Here is a 16,086-nt window from a genome sequence, read left to right on the forward strand (position 1 = left end):
ATAAATATACTGAGTTAATGATACATTAAGTATTTTACTAACATTTAACTGACGGTAGTTCATTTCATATCCATAATTAAATGATCAAATTTGTTGATATTGCATCTTTTGTTACTGTTACTAAAAAATTACAGCAATTATTAACTCTGCAGGGTAAGGTAAAACAAGAATAGATATGATAAAAGCAAAAACCCGAAGAAAAAAAAATATCCACTCAAAAGCACACTGAACGACAAATTTATCTCCAGCATCGTGTCATTGACGGCATCTATATGATAGGGGTAGAAAAGCGGTGGCCATACAAACAAACCATGACGATGACAAAAAGCTGACACTGACAAGTTTGATTGACAAATTACTTTTGGTGTTGCGAAAAATCTATAGTGCAATTTTTTCTTGTATGCCCTTTAAATTCTTTTAGGTACTTTGATATAAAGAAATGGTTACTAAAAAAGATATTGACAAGACAAAGGCAAAAAAGACTCCAAAAATGGTTGGTTTGAAACATAATGTGATGAAGCTATTGAACAGAAACGTAAAGCATGAAAATCATGGCTCAAAACAAGCAATGACCAAAATATGAAAAATTAAAAAGAAACAGTGGTTAGATAATGTAGGTACTAGAAAGTATTGAAAGGACGTTATTCACATTTGGTCCAAGTAAAGATAGTCTCAAATTAGCTGTCAATTACGTTATCATTTTAATGTATACTTTATATGCTTCAAATACAAAGAGATTTAAAATGTACATTTTTATTATATTATTTTATGGATTCTGCAATTTTAAATCTTATATAAAACATTAATGAATTAATATTTGTTTCGTTTAATATTAAATGCAATTATTTATTAGAAAAATTTTTTGACAATTGACCTTTGACAGATTAGCGGATATATTTGACAATAGAGTAAAAACCCTCAAACCACTAGTCGCCATATTGCAACAGATGTCTTTTTAACTTTTTTATTTATACTGACATTTTACTATTTACTTTTAAAAACTGTTTTAAAATTATTTACTTTTTCGTTTTTTGGTAATTGTTAAGTATTAGTTTTAAATATCTTATTGCTTTTGATTGCGTATGTTTCATTTATAATGTAAATTTCAACACTGCCAAACACCAATATTTCGTTCTGTCAAACCCATTTGAGGCTATCTTCACTGGGACAAAATGTGAAAAACGTCCGTATTGAAAATAATATCTTAAATAAATTAATAAAAAATGTACAAGAATTCACCAAATAGAAGAAAGTCAACGAATTGAATAGTATACTTTATAGGAAGAAAATGGAGACACAAAATAAGAAGATATCGTAATTATAGAAACAGCAACATCATTATAAAAACTTGAACAACCATCACTAACTTAAAGGAAGTCAAAGAATGCGACTAAAAAATAAAAAAAGCTCCGATCTGAGACCAAATAACAGCACAAAAAAATAAAAATGGAGGAAAAGAACTATAACAAAGAATACTTAAATTAATATAATGAATTAATAGAAGAAAAATAAAAAAAAAAAGATTTGGAGGTACTTAAATGAACAAGAAACGAAATATATGCATTGTAGCAGGAAGAATAATCTTCAATTATTTTCATCCAAAATTAATCAGTATAACTTTAAAGAAGTAGAAATTTTAAATTTGCAATAATAAAGCACAGAAGTAATGAATAAACACAAATACGCCATATATTAGGTACTGTACTGCATTACTATTTATTCAGGTTACTGAACATACCATTTATATAAATAAAAATACTTTTAGTTACTTCGTTACTTTAAATATTTCGGTGTTTTGTTTACAGGGTAGCCGGCATTATCTGTTACTGATTTGTCTTGTTACTTCTGAATATTATCCGCGCTCTTTCAGTAAATTTTGTTTAACCAAATGATCTCATCGCACACTCAGCAGAAACGATGTTTAGTCTAAGGCCGATAAGATTTGTGGTATTTAGATTGCTCCTAACTAAATTATAATTAATAGAATAAAAATAGGTTTGGAGGTAAATGCACAGGAAACGAAATATATGCATTGCAGCAGGAATAATAATCTTCAATTATTTTCATCCAAAATTAATCAGTATAACTTTAAAGAAGTAGAAATTTCCTATATCTTCCAATAGTAAAGCACAGAATTATTGAATAAACACAAATACGGCATATATTACTAAAAGGCACTATATGCAAATAAAAATATTAAAAGAAAAAAAATTAATGAAAAACACCAAACTGAGAATATATAAAAACAACAATCAGACCAAACCGAACATACGCTGCAGAAATTTATAAAGAATAAGAAATGTTGAAGATCTTCGAAAAAATATGTTAGAATGATTATGGGACCCAAGTACAAAACGAAATAAGATCAATAAAATGTTTTGAAAAAGATAATATACTTTAGGGAGAAACATTGTAAGAATAATGATAGCCCAGATGATTAGGTTGTTTGTACTGATATATCTGCAGGAAAACAAAGAACGCAACTCAAAGAAGATTAATGGAGTGGACACCATAAGGAAAAAGACCAAAAAGGAGATCTAACATACATGATGGTAGGACCAAGTTGATAAAAATTTAATAACACTGGTTAAGAAGGGTAGAAATTGTCAGGATCTGTAAGCAGAGGTACTGAATGAAAAACCAATGAACTGATCCACCACGGCAAATGGATCTCAAAAAATCGTCAGATCAGCTACGATTTCTTTAGAAATATACAGCTTGTCAATAAAATAAATGGAATAGAAATTTATAGTAGGCTTTTTCAGTAGAAATTAATAAGCTAAAATATTTTTTAAATAAAATTCTTGTTAATTACTTATTAACCTATCAATGTAAAATTCTAAAACAGTTTGCCATATTCATAGTTGGTATCAGACTTTATTTTACAGAATCATTAGCCCCTAAGTGATAAAATTTTACATTATATAGAAGCACACCTGATTTACAGTATATTGTATAGAACAAACCACAATTTTAAATAATTTAGAAACCACCACCAATAACATTTTGTTTGATGTGTTATTTTTTAATAAAAAAAATCCGATTACTGAAAAGAACGCGTAGCAAAAAAAACGAAATGAAAGTATTAATATTTTGAGAATATTTAAAAACTTACCAATTGGTGTTGCTTTCACGAAGATAACTTCAGCCGACATCCTTGGTCCGTTAAAAAGATTCAGTCGCGACACTATCTGCAGTTCAAACGAAACTAAAAACCGGTCAAAACAGTCCGAATGTATTTGTTATTATGATCTCAAACTCAATATCTCCGTCAATTTTATAAACCGATTTGTAATCAACAAAAGACTCCTGATATTACGTTATCTATCTCGATTCGTTGGTGCGCTGAAGTGGACTTTTCATTCACAATTTTTTATTGTAGATAAAGTTGTCGCCTAGGAGGAAAAATCGTGACTACTAATTGCTGATATGTATATACAATACATACACATCTGGTATATTATTTTTAATATTTAATGTTTTTGTTTTTTAACCGTGGACGTGTACGTGAAGCAGAACTGACTTTCTCTGTTTCGTGGGTTATAATACGGTAAAATATATTTTAAAAAAAAATCAGTAGTGCAGTCTTTATAAGCAGCAATTTTTTGGTTTGGGTTTATCGTAGAAAATTATCACATGCCTATGTAAATTGGTACTAATTAGTAAAAATACACATTATCTTATTGTTTTGTGGTAAAGATAAAAGTTTTTCGTTTAAAGACATTTTAGTTTAATTTTTTTAGGCATGGATAAATCGTGGAAAGTGATAAATTTATATCTGTGGTGTTTGGGAGAAATATGATAACTTAAAAAAAAATGTTAAGCCCTCCATTGCACTTTGTTTTCGATTTATTTTCGTTTGATCTGACTATGGTATGCCCATCACGTCTAGAAAACGTAATAAGGCTTGGTATAATATCGATAAGTCCCTATTATTCAAATTTTGTTTGGTATAGTCCTGTTAAAATATTATATCATAGTACCCGAAAACAAAACTGAAGAATAACGTTTTGGTTCATATCTGATAATTTTGTTCTAGATCAAAATTATGCAATTTCTTTTGGTAAAACATTTTGGTCCATATGTGATAATTGGTACTTATCATGATTAGATCAAATTATATGCAAATTTTTTTTGTAATTTTATGCTATGTCCCACTTAATATCTTTGATTCAAATAAGTATTATATTTAAGTAGCATTTTCTGTAAGTTTTTTTCATGTAAGTGGTAAATAACATAAATATATCAAACTTTTCTTTTCGTTTTTTTATACTTCTCATAATTATTCATGAGCATTTGGTCGTATTCACAAACATGTGGATTGTATTGTGTTAGTGTTAGGTCTATCGATGGCTATTTAGTTACATTTATTCAGTATAGTTTGTCTAAATCCTTTGAAGGCGAATGGCACAGTAAATGCAATCGAGTATTTGGTAAACATGCTTACTAAAACGTTATTTAGCTAGTTTAATAACGGTAAAAGATAAAGAAAGAACACGGTGTGGTAACTCAGTCAAATATAGACAATTTACAGTTCTTTATAAGTTGGAGAATATGGATGGTAATATCTGTAAATGTTGCTTTTTTATTTGGCTGCATTACAAAAAGAATAGTGATATAGGCTTCAAATACACATTAGATCCCAATAAACCGTTTCGTTCAATGTCCATGCTAAGAAGAGGCAGGTCAACTTCCGTGTCTAATATTCACATATTTCCAGCTTATAATGATCCTCTACCCATAGACTATTTTAAATATAAAGATATTCTCGACCTACTGCCCTTAATAGATTAAGTCTATCATGGATTTTACCAAATGCTTAAATACACTCAAACCAGTATCACACAATATACAAGCGACAGTGATGAAAATTTCGACGCATAAGTTTTAACTTGGTACAAGTCTTCTTCTTCCTATGCCATCCCCATTAACGGAGGTTGACGACCACATTTCTAAAAGTTTCTGGTGGTACAAGTAAACCACAGCATTACCACCACAAATCCACAGCACTGTTTTCCAATACAAAGAAATTGACCAATAATAGTTTAAGTTCTCTCCTCTTTGATCGTTAACTCCAATAAAATACTTTTTAAATTTTTATGTTTTTGATAGAAATATGATATGTGCCATTAGATAAAAAATAGAAATGTTAACACATATTTCGTGTGTTACATCTGTTATATCACTTAATAAAGTATTTAATGCAATATATTTGGTTTTTTATTTATTGCGTTCGCTTTAAGAAACCTTCTCGAATGTTAAAATTGCCCTATTAAAAAACATGCATTTTGTAGTTATCATATGTCTCCCAAAGACCACAGATATATTTTCTAAATTACTGTTGTAGCCTTGTCGGCAAGCATAGATTGTTATCACATTCAAAACTTTGATATGGAGTTTAATTTTTATGTTTAATTTTCTTAGAGATATACATGGATGACTAGAAATGAAGCTGGAGATTACATACTTGAATCAGAAACAGCATTAGATATGGCGACTGTGACACATTCTTTCAAGAGAGGGAACCTGAACTGATTGCGTATAAAAGTGGACAAAATCACTCCAAAATAGATTATTGCATAACAAGAAAAGAAAATATACTTAAATGAACGTAAGAACTGTGTTTTGTATAAAACTTGATGAGGTCGCTGGTTAAATGATAATAGATAAATAATAATAAAAATAAAATGCAGTATTTTGGTGGTAAATCAATTAGCGAAAAATAGCAAATAAAACTGTCAATAAATTAGGAAAGAAACTGGTCTTACTCATTATTGTTGTCTGTACAAAGAATATAGACTTACCCTTTGAAATATTGATGTCGTATTCTTAGCCAGTGGAGATCTCCTTGGTACCGAATCGGGTCGGGGGCCCACCGACGCTCGATGGCGAAGACCTATCACGCACTAGGTCTGTTTCGTTCGCTGTCTGTTGATGAAGTGTGTGAGATTGCAGGTCAGAAAAAGAACCTCTGGCCGTTGGGTGGAAGAGGGTACATCCATAAATCACCCCATTGTATTGTGATCCAGAATGCGATAACTTAAGCTAATTGAGACAGTAATACGATACCGTACACTTGTGTGCACACTTGTGACACCGAATACAAAGGAGTCAAATTCTCCGCACTTCAAACACAATACATGAGACAACCAGTTTAGCATATTTTACGAAATAACCGGAAACAATATGTCTTACCAAAGTCGTTAGAATAATATTGAATTCAGATCACATTACAGTACCGTAACAGAAATATTAATAGTAAAAATATGAATAGAAATAGTACATACTTTCCCAAACATTCTCCCGCGCCAAAAACGAATGTTTTTAAGAGCAGCTGAAAATATAAGTGTAAAGAATAGACATGAAAAGATCGATATACTAATAAAGAACTACGTAAGAATAAACTATGAATTGACAAATAAGCTTCGGTCATATTTTGACCACAGAACATTGTTGGATGTCATCTGACCCTGTGCTCAGATTAACAACGCGTACAATGCCCTCAATTAGAAAAGAATAGCGTCGAATCAGTAGAATTTTTCGACCGACTAAACTAGAAAGACTGTGTCATACACAATACCGTTGGCCCATTTTCCTATAAGAATTCCGTGGGGTGCGAAAAGACAAGAAGAAGAATAGCGTCGAAATCTCGGCGGAACGATATTTCGACGAGCTCCACGGTAGGAAAATGCCAGTTTGGTGAAAATTCTAATAATTGTGCCAGTGATAAAACACGACTAACACAATCAGAGAGGTGTTGATTAGAAGGCATTTGATGCCGAGTAGAGTGTGGTATCAGTTCTTGTATGTGTTTGATACGATTGCCAATTTGGGGTAGAAAAATTAGCTCAAGGGAGCGCAATCGTCGATATCGGAATCGAAATATCGGAAGATCGGACGAACAACCCTTTGACAAAAGTGACTAGATCAGCCAGCAATATGGCTGCCAGGAGTTCCAATCTTGTCGAGACAGAGCGAGCATGAAAATTGGACTAGACTCGTTGACAAAAGTGACTAGATCCGTCAGCAGTATAGCTGCCAAGAGCTCCGATCTTACGATAGATGTTCCTGTATAGAAATAACACCAGAAATGTAACACATACAAATACAGAGGTCAGATGTATCTGTTCAGATGTTTCATCATCCCAAGATACATTGAAGTACCACAACGATTTTAGAACACGTTTGACTTGCAAAAAGACATGGAAAATGAATAAAAACAAGAGGATAGCAACAAAAATACGACTGATTTACAAACGAATGGTCCGCTTTGTGAACGGTTTGTCCAAGGGACAAGAAGAATGAGAAAAGAAATCAGTCGTAGGATTCCATTTTAGGCCCAGTACCGTAAAAATGAAAGGTTCCTCTTTGCCAACGAACAACATGTCAAAATGCGTAAGCCAAAGCCTGAAAATAATTAGAGATGGTTGCTGACGTTGTCGATTTGTCTAGCGAAAAACCATCGAGCTTTAGAAGCTAAGCGAGTGCTCACTGCAGAAGGTGAGTAGTTCAAAGAGAATCACTTGTAGCGTGATTCTGACGTAGGTCCGTCGAGATGGCTGCTGGCCCACTGCCTAGCGGAAAACCATCGTATCGTGCTTTAAAAGCTAAGCAAATTCTCACAGCAGAAGGTGAGTAGATCAAAGAGAATCACTTGTAGCGTGATTCTGACGTAAGTGCGTCGAGATGGCTGCTGGCCCACTGCCTAGCGGAAAACCATCGAGCATTAAAAACTAAGCGTTACTCTTGTAGAGTTTATGAGCGAACGAAAACGAAGAAGTACCGTTAGCAACTATACGTAGTAAAAACTCTTGGAGAGGTTTAGAAAGTCCGATCTCCAGAGAACCCCTTTTATAGTTCCAAAATTCCTCATTTACTTTAATTTGTCGATACGTTTGCTTTATATCGCAAATAAAACAACAACGAAGATATCGAAAATTAAGCAAAGAACGAGATGCCCTTTTAGGACCAGTATCAAAAGCGTCGATTAGCGACACACCTCGAGCGTCATATAGATTGGCGTCGAAGCTAGTACGAATTTTGGATAAAAGAAGCGAAATAAAAATTTGTTTTTTGAAAACTGTGTGAGAGCTATAAGAAATAATCGATTTAAAATCGGATTCAGAAACCGGCATCATATGTTGAGAAGTAACAAAATCTTCCATGAATGCAACATATGTCTCTTTTAGATTCGGAAGTTTCCTGAAGCGATTCTCTAGCATACAAATTGAAGATATGCATAAGAATAAAGAATAAGTAGCGAATATAAACAAAAGAAAAAGATAAATAAAGAGGATTGGGTTGTAGAAACGGTGGAATAACAGAAAATAGGCTTGTTAATTTTCGAAAAATCAACAACTTAGAAATATCCTTCACGAGCTTCGTAGTGTTGGGACAAAACTAACAGGTGCCTACTGTTTTCGACTTCCCAAAACCTTTGTAGAAGATATCTATGTTTGTATACATAGAAGTAACGAAAGATGTGAAATAAAATACAGAATTAGTCGTAGAGACTCGCCCTTATAGAACATAATTGAAAATGATTTCTAAGACTACAGGATGATTTGGTTTGCCAAGAACTTTGACCAGAATTTACGAAACGAAAAACCAATTCAACCCCTATAAGTATTTCTATAAGATCTGATTACTAAAATGCGTGATTTGGTAGATCACGGAAATAAAATTGGCTGTGGAGCCTGTATCTAGCAGGATACGAATTATAAGAATGATACGAAAACATATTTGATCTGTATCAACTATGTGGAAAGAAATAGACGAGGATATTAAATGTGGTTGTGTAGCAAAATAGAAATGTTAGTATTTGAAGAAGTGATTGTCTAAAGGAACAAGATAAATTCGAGCGTTGGTTAACAAACGAAGCAAAACTCGAGACCGTGATTCGCTAACCGTGCAATTCGTCGTTTCGAATGAGGTGGAATCAGGTCACGTACACAAGAAGTATGTGGATTAACCAACGAGAAAATTTCCTGAAGCCGTTTAGTCCCAAAAAATACAAACATTTACATGAATAGTGAGAACCAGAACACAAAGCACGAAATAGACGAGGACATTAAATGTGTTTGTGAAGCAAATTAAAAATGTTGGTATTTGAAGAAGTGATTGTCTAAAGGAACAAGATAAATTTGAGCGTTGGTTAACAAACGAAGCAAAACTCGAGACCGTGATTCGCTAACCGTGCAATTCGTCGTTTCGAATGAGGTGGAATCAGGTCACGTACACAAGAAGTATGTGGATTAACCAACGAGAAAATTTCCTGAAGCCGTTTAGTCACAAAAAATACAAACATTTATATGACTCATAAGAACTGGAACACAAGACACATTTAACACCTTGATTAGCTACCTTAGAGTGCTTTGTGGCACTAACGAAACCACAGGTAACGGAGATTTTATCGAAATATCGAAATAAGACAGCGATAATTGAAAGCGAGTAGAAGAAGACAATAAATTCAATCGAAACAAGGTTGTGAGATTTATGAAAATCTACCCTGGCTACGAATAATAATGAGGGCGTGTGGTTTTGATACTTGAATGCGTTTCATAGGCCTCCTTGAATCTAGAGAATGCCGAGTATGGCGCGAAAAGTTGGATTTGTTCATTTTGTTGAGCATTGTAAGATACAAGCACGAAAGAGAAGACAATGCAAACATAAACTAACAAATCAACACGAAGAGACCATCTAGATTTAAAGAAGCGAACGGTTTTAAACAAAATCAATTGCAAACAAGTGAGAACATCGATAAAAAGGTAAGTAACGAAAGATAAGTATTACAAAGAAAATCGAAAGAAATGTGTTTAAGTTAACAAACAAGACGTACAGAATGAGTTGGAAAGTATTGTACCAGTAGAACAAAAATAATTCATAAAAATCAACACAAAACAATGTAAAAATGTAAAACAATAAATCATAATAAAACACAATAAATCGTAAATGTAATATATGTATAATTAATGTATGATATTAATCAAAATATATATGAAAGTATTTTACCTATTGAAATTATGAATTATAAAAATAGAAATAAATTTAAAAATTGCTGTGTAAATATGATCCAATTTAATTATGTAAATTAAATTTAAAAGGAATGCCGAAGGACCGATTTAAAGTTAAATTGAAAAGAAAAAAAAAAAACAATTAATTGAAATGAATTAATTGAAACAATGAAATTAATTGAATCAAAGTCAAAAAAATTATTTATCATCCGGTCTCGAAGTAACCAAATGTTTTGTATAAAACTTGATGAGGTCGCTGGTTAAATGATAATAGATAAATAATAATAAAAATAAAATGCAGTATTTTGGTGGTAAATCAATTAGCGAAAAATAGCAAATAAAACTGTCAATAAATTAGGAAAGAAACTGGTCTTACTCATTATTGTTGTCTGTACAAAGAATATAGACTTACCCTTTGAAATATTGATGTCGTATTCTTAGCCAGTGGAGATCTCCTTGGTACCGAATCGGGTCGGGGGCCCACCGACGCTCGATGGCGAAGACCTATCACGCACTAGGTCTGTTTCGTTCGCTGTCTGTTGATGAAGTGTGTGAGATTGCAGGTCAGAAAAAGAACCTCTGGCCGTTGGGTGGAAGAGGGTACATCCATAAATCACCCCATTGTATTGTGATCCAGAATGCGATAACTTAAGCTAATTGAGACAGTAATACGATACCGTACACTTGTGTGCACACTTGTGACACCGAATACAAAGGAGTCAAATTCTCCGCACTTCAAACACAATACATGAGACAACCAGTTTAGCATATTTTACGAAATAACCGGAAACAATATGTCTTACCAAAGTCGTTAGAATAATATTGAATTCAGATCACATTACAGTACCGTAACAGAAATATTAATAGTAAAAATATGAATAGAAATAGTACATACTTTCCCAAACAAACTGTAATGTGATTTAGTGAGGCAGTAAGCCGATAACATAAATGGCATGTGCTAGATCTTCTTCTTAGAGTGCCGTCTTTCTACGGAGGTCGGCAATCATAATGGCTATTTTTATTTTTGAATTTACTGCTCTAAACAAATCAGTCCATCTGCATTGATACTAATCACATAGATTCTTTAACCAAGAATTCTGCCTTCGCCCAACAGATCTTTTTCCTTGAATCATTCCCTATATTGCGAGTGTCAAAATTTCATATTTTGGTCACCTTATCACGTGTTCTAATTTTCTTGTTTGAATAATAGTTACTAGTTCTGTTTCTTTACCAACCTACTCCAGTACTTCCATATTTGTAATTCTATCAGTCCATCATATTTTAAATACTCAGACTAGTCTAAATGTAAAGAGAAGTTCGAAGAAAAAGTCGCAAATGAGTTAAGGACGCTAGAACTGTGCTCCATGTAGGGCAAATGGAATAATGTTAAAACAGCAGTACTAACAGCGGCAGCGTCCACCCTGGGAAACAAGAAAAAGGCGAGAAGAGTAGCATGGTTTGAGGACGAGTGCAGACAATCAATACAAGAAAGAAATGAAAAACACAAAATGTATATAACAAGAAGAACAAAAGACGAAAATCATTTGAAGTCGCAAGACGGAAAGCAGACAAAATAAGTAGAAATAAAAAAAGAGCTTATGAAAATGGACAAATAGAAAAATGGAAGACAATTTCAAAAACAAAGAAATTAGAGGGGCTTACGAATTCCCCAAAAAAGCCAAAAAGTGGGTATAAACCCCAAACAAGTCTATGTAAAGATGAAAGTGGACAAGTAATCAGTGACTAACAGAAAGTTACAGAATACTGGAAGCATTATTTTCAGACCCTACTTGGTACACAAGTAGACATGGAAGATGAAATGGGTACGAAATACGTAGAAGAAAATGAAGTAGAGAATGGAGTAGAAGCTTCAACCATATAGCAAGTTATCGAAGCTATTAAGGCCCAGAAAAACAATAAAGCACCGGGAGTTATCGCCAAAAGTGGCGATAAAAAGCATTCCTGTCTAACTTCTCTACATATTATCTTCATTTTTTCTGACTGTTACTCATCAATTTGAACTATGGTACTTTGGTTCCAATATAATGTTTGGATTTTTTTTATTTTACTGTCAATGTGCTTGTTCATAAGTATTGTTATTATTTTTTCATGTCTGACTCTATCGAAAGCTTTTTTGTAGTCAACAAAGCACAAGTGTAGGTCAACGTTTACATCAAGACATTGCTGAATCAATATGTCGATGGAAAAATGGTCTTTCTCGAGTACCTATTCCATTCCATTTCGGAACCCAAACTACATCTCACTAATGACACATTAAGCTCAGTGTTCGATAGTCAGAGCATTCTTTTGCTGCTTGTATTTTAGGGATGGTTATAAACGCTGACTTCAGCCACTCCTGCGGTATAACTCTTGTATCTTACACCGTTTTGAACAAATTTGAAAATACTTCTTAGAATTATCCTCTTCCACTAGTTTTAATAATTCTACAATTATTTCGTCTAATCCAGCTGCCTTATTATCTTTAGAGTTTTTGATAGCATATTTGATTTCATCTATTGTAAACTTCTGTCTCTCTAAAGGATTTCACTCTTGTATCTCCTGCATTTCATCTCTTGTCTTTTATGTGTCATTGGTGACTTTTTTGGTCCATCTAGGCATTTCTCTTTTTTTGTGCAAATTTTTCATATCATATCTTGTTTCTAATTTTTTATCTCTTTACATTGTTTCATAAAATACATTTCCTTAGGTTTTTTTTTGTTTTCTTTTTCGGAAGCATTTTAGGAATCAATAAATTGGTATTGGCTTCCTCGGTCATGCGATTTTAATCCTTTGGACTACACAGTTTGGTCGTATGTTAACGAAAAATCTATGTCACAAAGGTAAGTTCATAAGAAGAATTGGAAGACAGAATTTAACGCCACTTTAATGACATCATAGCTGATCCCCTACCGTTTAAAAGATTAAATGGAGTCTTTAGAAAAAAGGATAGACTTGTTTGTTAGTGAAAACGAAGGGCATTTTGAACACTTACTCTAATTTGGCAGAACACCGGTTTAGTTAATCAAGACAGTAACAGCAATAGTCACTAAAATAACAAACGAGGTAGTGGTTCAAGCAGTTCAAAAAATTAAGAAAGGTAAAGTTGTCTACCAAATGATACTCCTGAGAAAGTATGGACAGCAGTTAGAACAGGCAGGAACAAGTTGGCTAACAGGTTTATTTAATACCGTTCTGAAGCTATTTTCTTGTGGCATCCTAATGCAATTTCCATTTAGAATACTGAGAGCTAGGAACTTTTGTGTTGTAGGTTTCCAGCTATGAATCTGTCAAAATATGCCCGAGTTGAGCGAACGGATCTTAACAGCTGAACTACAGGGTGGTTTCCTGATGCTTAATTTATGCTGATGATGTAGTATTAGTAGAAAATAGTAAAGCGATTTAGAATAAAAACTAGAAAAGTTAAGACAAACTGTCGAAGAAAAAGGTTTAAAACTTAGTAAAAAAAAACAGAATATTTGCAAAGATTATTTAAAGAAGGAGTTACTACAAATAACACGCTATCTTTGGATGGCGAAATTATTGTGGAAAGTAATAGTTTTAAATGCCTAGGACCGAAATTGCAGCATAATGGAGAAATAAATGGAGATGCATGTAGTAGAATTCGGGTGGGATGGATAAAGTGAAAGGTAGCGAGTGGTACGTACGGAACTGAAAGGTAGGCAGTTAAAAAGAAAAAGAAACAATGAATGCATGTGGCGTAAATAAGAATGTTACATGAATGAGTGGAGTGACAAAAAAGGATAAAATTAAGAATGATTATATCAGGGGAACTTTAGGAGAAAAAAGATAGAGGAGGATTTGCAGATACTAGAAACAATATTTCACAAATAAAGAGTGAAACCAGGTCAAATATATTGCAAGAAGGAATAGAAAACTTAACATACTTATCTTCTACAACAAATCCTTAATTTGGAAAATTGTTGTCGTTTAAGAAGTACCTTTACAAATGAAACTGATACTGTCTTGATGCAGAATGTACCAATGAGCGAGGCAAGAAATCACCACATTTTACATCTCTTTCTTCCGAATAAGTTTATACTTAGTTTTCTATGAAGATGGTGAAATTGCCAAGTCTCAATGAATATTAGACAAGTAGTACTTTTGGGTTTTGAGGCAGAAGAATGGAAAAAAAAGTCTAGGTTTCTAAGAAGCAATAAGAATAACATCAAATAAAGAATTTACAGTAGAGCTACAAGACCGATCACATGTTATGAAGAAACTAAAGCAGAAAAATAAAAGAACTGTAATAGAAAACTGCAAATTTAAGATACTTCTTAGAACAGCTAGGAACACATTACTAGAGAGAGAAAAAAATGAAAATATGAGACTCACGTGCAAGTCCTAAACTATGATTAAGTGAATATTAAAAGAATATAAAAAGTGAAATAATCCAGAATGGAAGCAGTTACACGAGAGATGATGTATCATTCAGACCTATCTATTATATTAAACATATTCAAACCTGATTATGAAATGAAAAATTTCATGCAGACAAGAATACCTCGAAAAATAAAATAGATATATTAAAGACAGGTATTCTTAACTGTGAAAGTAATTCTTGGGTTCCTCTAACATTTTCCAAAAGCCAGTCGAACTGAAAGATAATATAATGATGAATTGCTAGCCTGTCGCATAAAACTCCAAAAACTAAATTTATCATCAGATTTTGTGTGTATATTCAAATCAAAAAATTGCTACCTTTAAAAAATACACAGTTAGCTACCGAATTCACTGCACTATTAAACTCGTCCGTTCCGTTTAGAGATTTTGTAACAACTTCGCTAAAAATCTGGCGTTTACCTTAATTTAACCGAAAAGTAAAAGTCTGTGACCAATAAAATCTAACAGCAAACTGTAGTAATGATGGCAGAGTTTATTGTGAGAAGGCCGTTATCGAAAAATTTGCATAAAACAGCATTAGGGGAATGTCTTATATTATCATAATTCAATCAAATTTGCACATAATATAGCTGAGTTTTTTACTTATTGTCGATACAGGTGCGAAGAAGGTTACAGCAAACAAGTATTAGTAACGTAAGTAATGCAGTGATATTGCGCAATAGCGATATTTTTATTTTAAGATCCATTCCTCAAAGGATGTTTAGTTTATCGCTACTGAATTCGTTTTTGGAACTCTTTCTTCCAAATTTTACAATTTCTTCCCATTCATTCAGTTTTTACGTAGTTTGTTAAGAGTTTATAGTAGTAGAATTCGTCTGTCCAACGAGTTGATTACCTTACTGGTACCAATAAGAGGGGTAAAGCCGTAACAAAAATTCAGATAAAAAATGAAGATATTGAACAGTTGGACAAAATGAAGTATGTATGAGTCTGGATTACTATAGAAATACGAAATCAGAAATTCGATCAAGAATGGAGCAATCAAGAGCAGTCTTTTTGACGATGAGGAAATGTCTGAGTAACCAAAGTCTTAACCTGCAAATCCGATATTGTATGGTAAACTGTTATATTCACTCTATTCTTCTTTATGGTGCCGAAATTTTGACTATTAATGTTGACTTGATAAGAACATTGGAAGCTTTTGCGATGTGGCTTTTTAGAAGAATTTTGAAAATACCAACGAAATAATGTTCTACAGAATGGAAAGAAACAGAAAATGTTTGACCACCACTACAAGAAGAAAAACAGCATATTTGGGGACATTCTTTGAATTGAGAAGTATGAGTTGTTGCAGTTGATTATGAAGGGTAAAATCGAAAGAACAAGGGGACCTGGTAGTCGACAAATATCCTGACTGAAAAACATTCGCGACTGAACCGGGTTGAACACACAGGTGTTTTTAAGAAATGCAGAAGATAGAGACGAATTCGCAATGGTTATAGCCAACCGTCATTAGTGGTGTCAACACTAGAAGAAGAAGAATATGCTGATGTCGTTTCCCTATTCATTTGTCTATTTTCGTTCTCCATTTAAAGTTTATCTTAAATCTATTTCTCTTACTACATAACCCATCAAATTCGAATAAGCTAAGAATAGAGTCTTGGAATCGGAAGTCTTACAGGTAAGAGTTCAGAGATTGGGCTTTAGAGAA

The 16,086-nt window shown here is 33.0% G+C and overlaps 1 protein-coding gene and 1 long non-coding RNA gene across 2 annotated transcripts in view; one reads left to right on the plus strand and one right to left on the minus strand.

Annotated features, from left to right (window-relative positions):
- LOC140437805 (alpha-tocopherol transfer protein-like) overlaps positions 1-3,438 on the minus strand; it is a 96,458-nt gene extending 93,020 nt beyond the window's left edge. Inside the window, exon 1 of the mRNA XM_072527555.1 lies at positions 3,116-3,438. Coding sequence (XP_072383656.1) covers positions 3,116-3,155 — 40 coding nt within the window. The 5' untranslated portion in view covers positions 3,156-3,438. The remainder of the gene's footprint in view (positions 1-3,115) is intronic.
- On the plus strand, positions 329-11,154 carry LOC140437806 (uncharacterized). Its single transcript, XR_011950411.1, has 3 exons — positions 329-613; positions 1,282-1,696; positions 5,425-11,154. It is a non-coding gene; the product is annotated as an uncharacterized lncRNA (long non-coding RNA).
- Positions 11,155-16,086: the final 4,932 nt, after the last annotated feature.

Source organism: Diabrotica undecimpunctata, chromosome 3 (genome assembly GCF_040954645.1).
Source record: "Diabrotica undecimpunctata isolate CICGRU chromosome 3, icDiaUnde3, whole genome shotgun sequence".
Classification (NCBI taxonomy): Eukaryota; Metazoa; Arthropoda; class Insecta; order Coleoptera; family Chrysomelidae; genus Diabrotica; species Diabrotica undecimpunctata.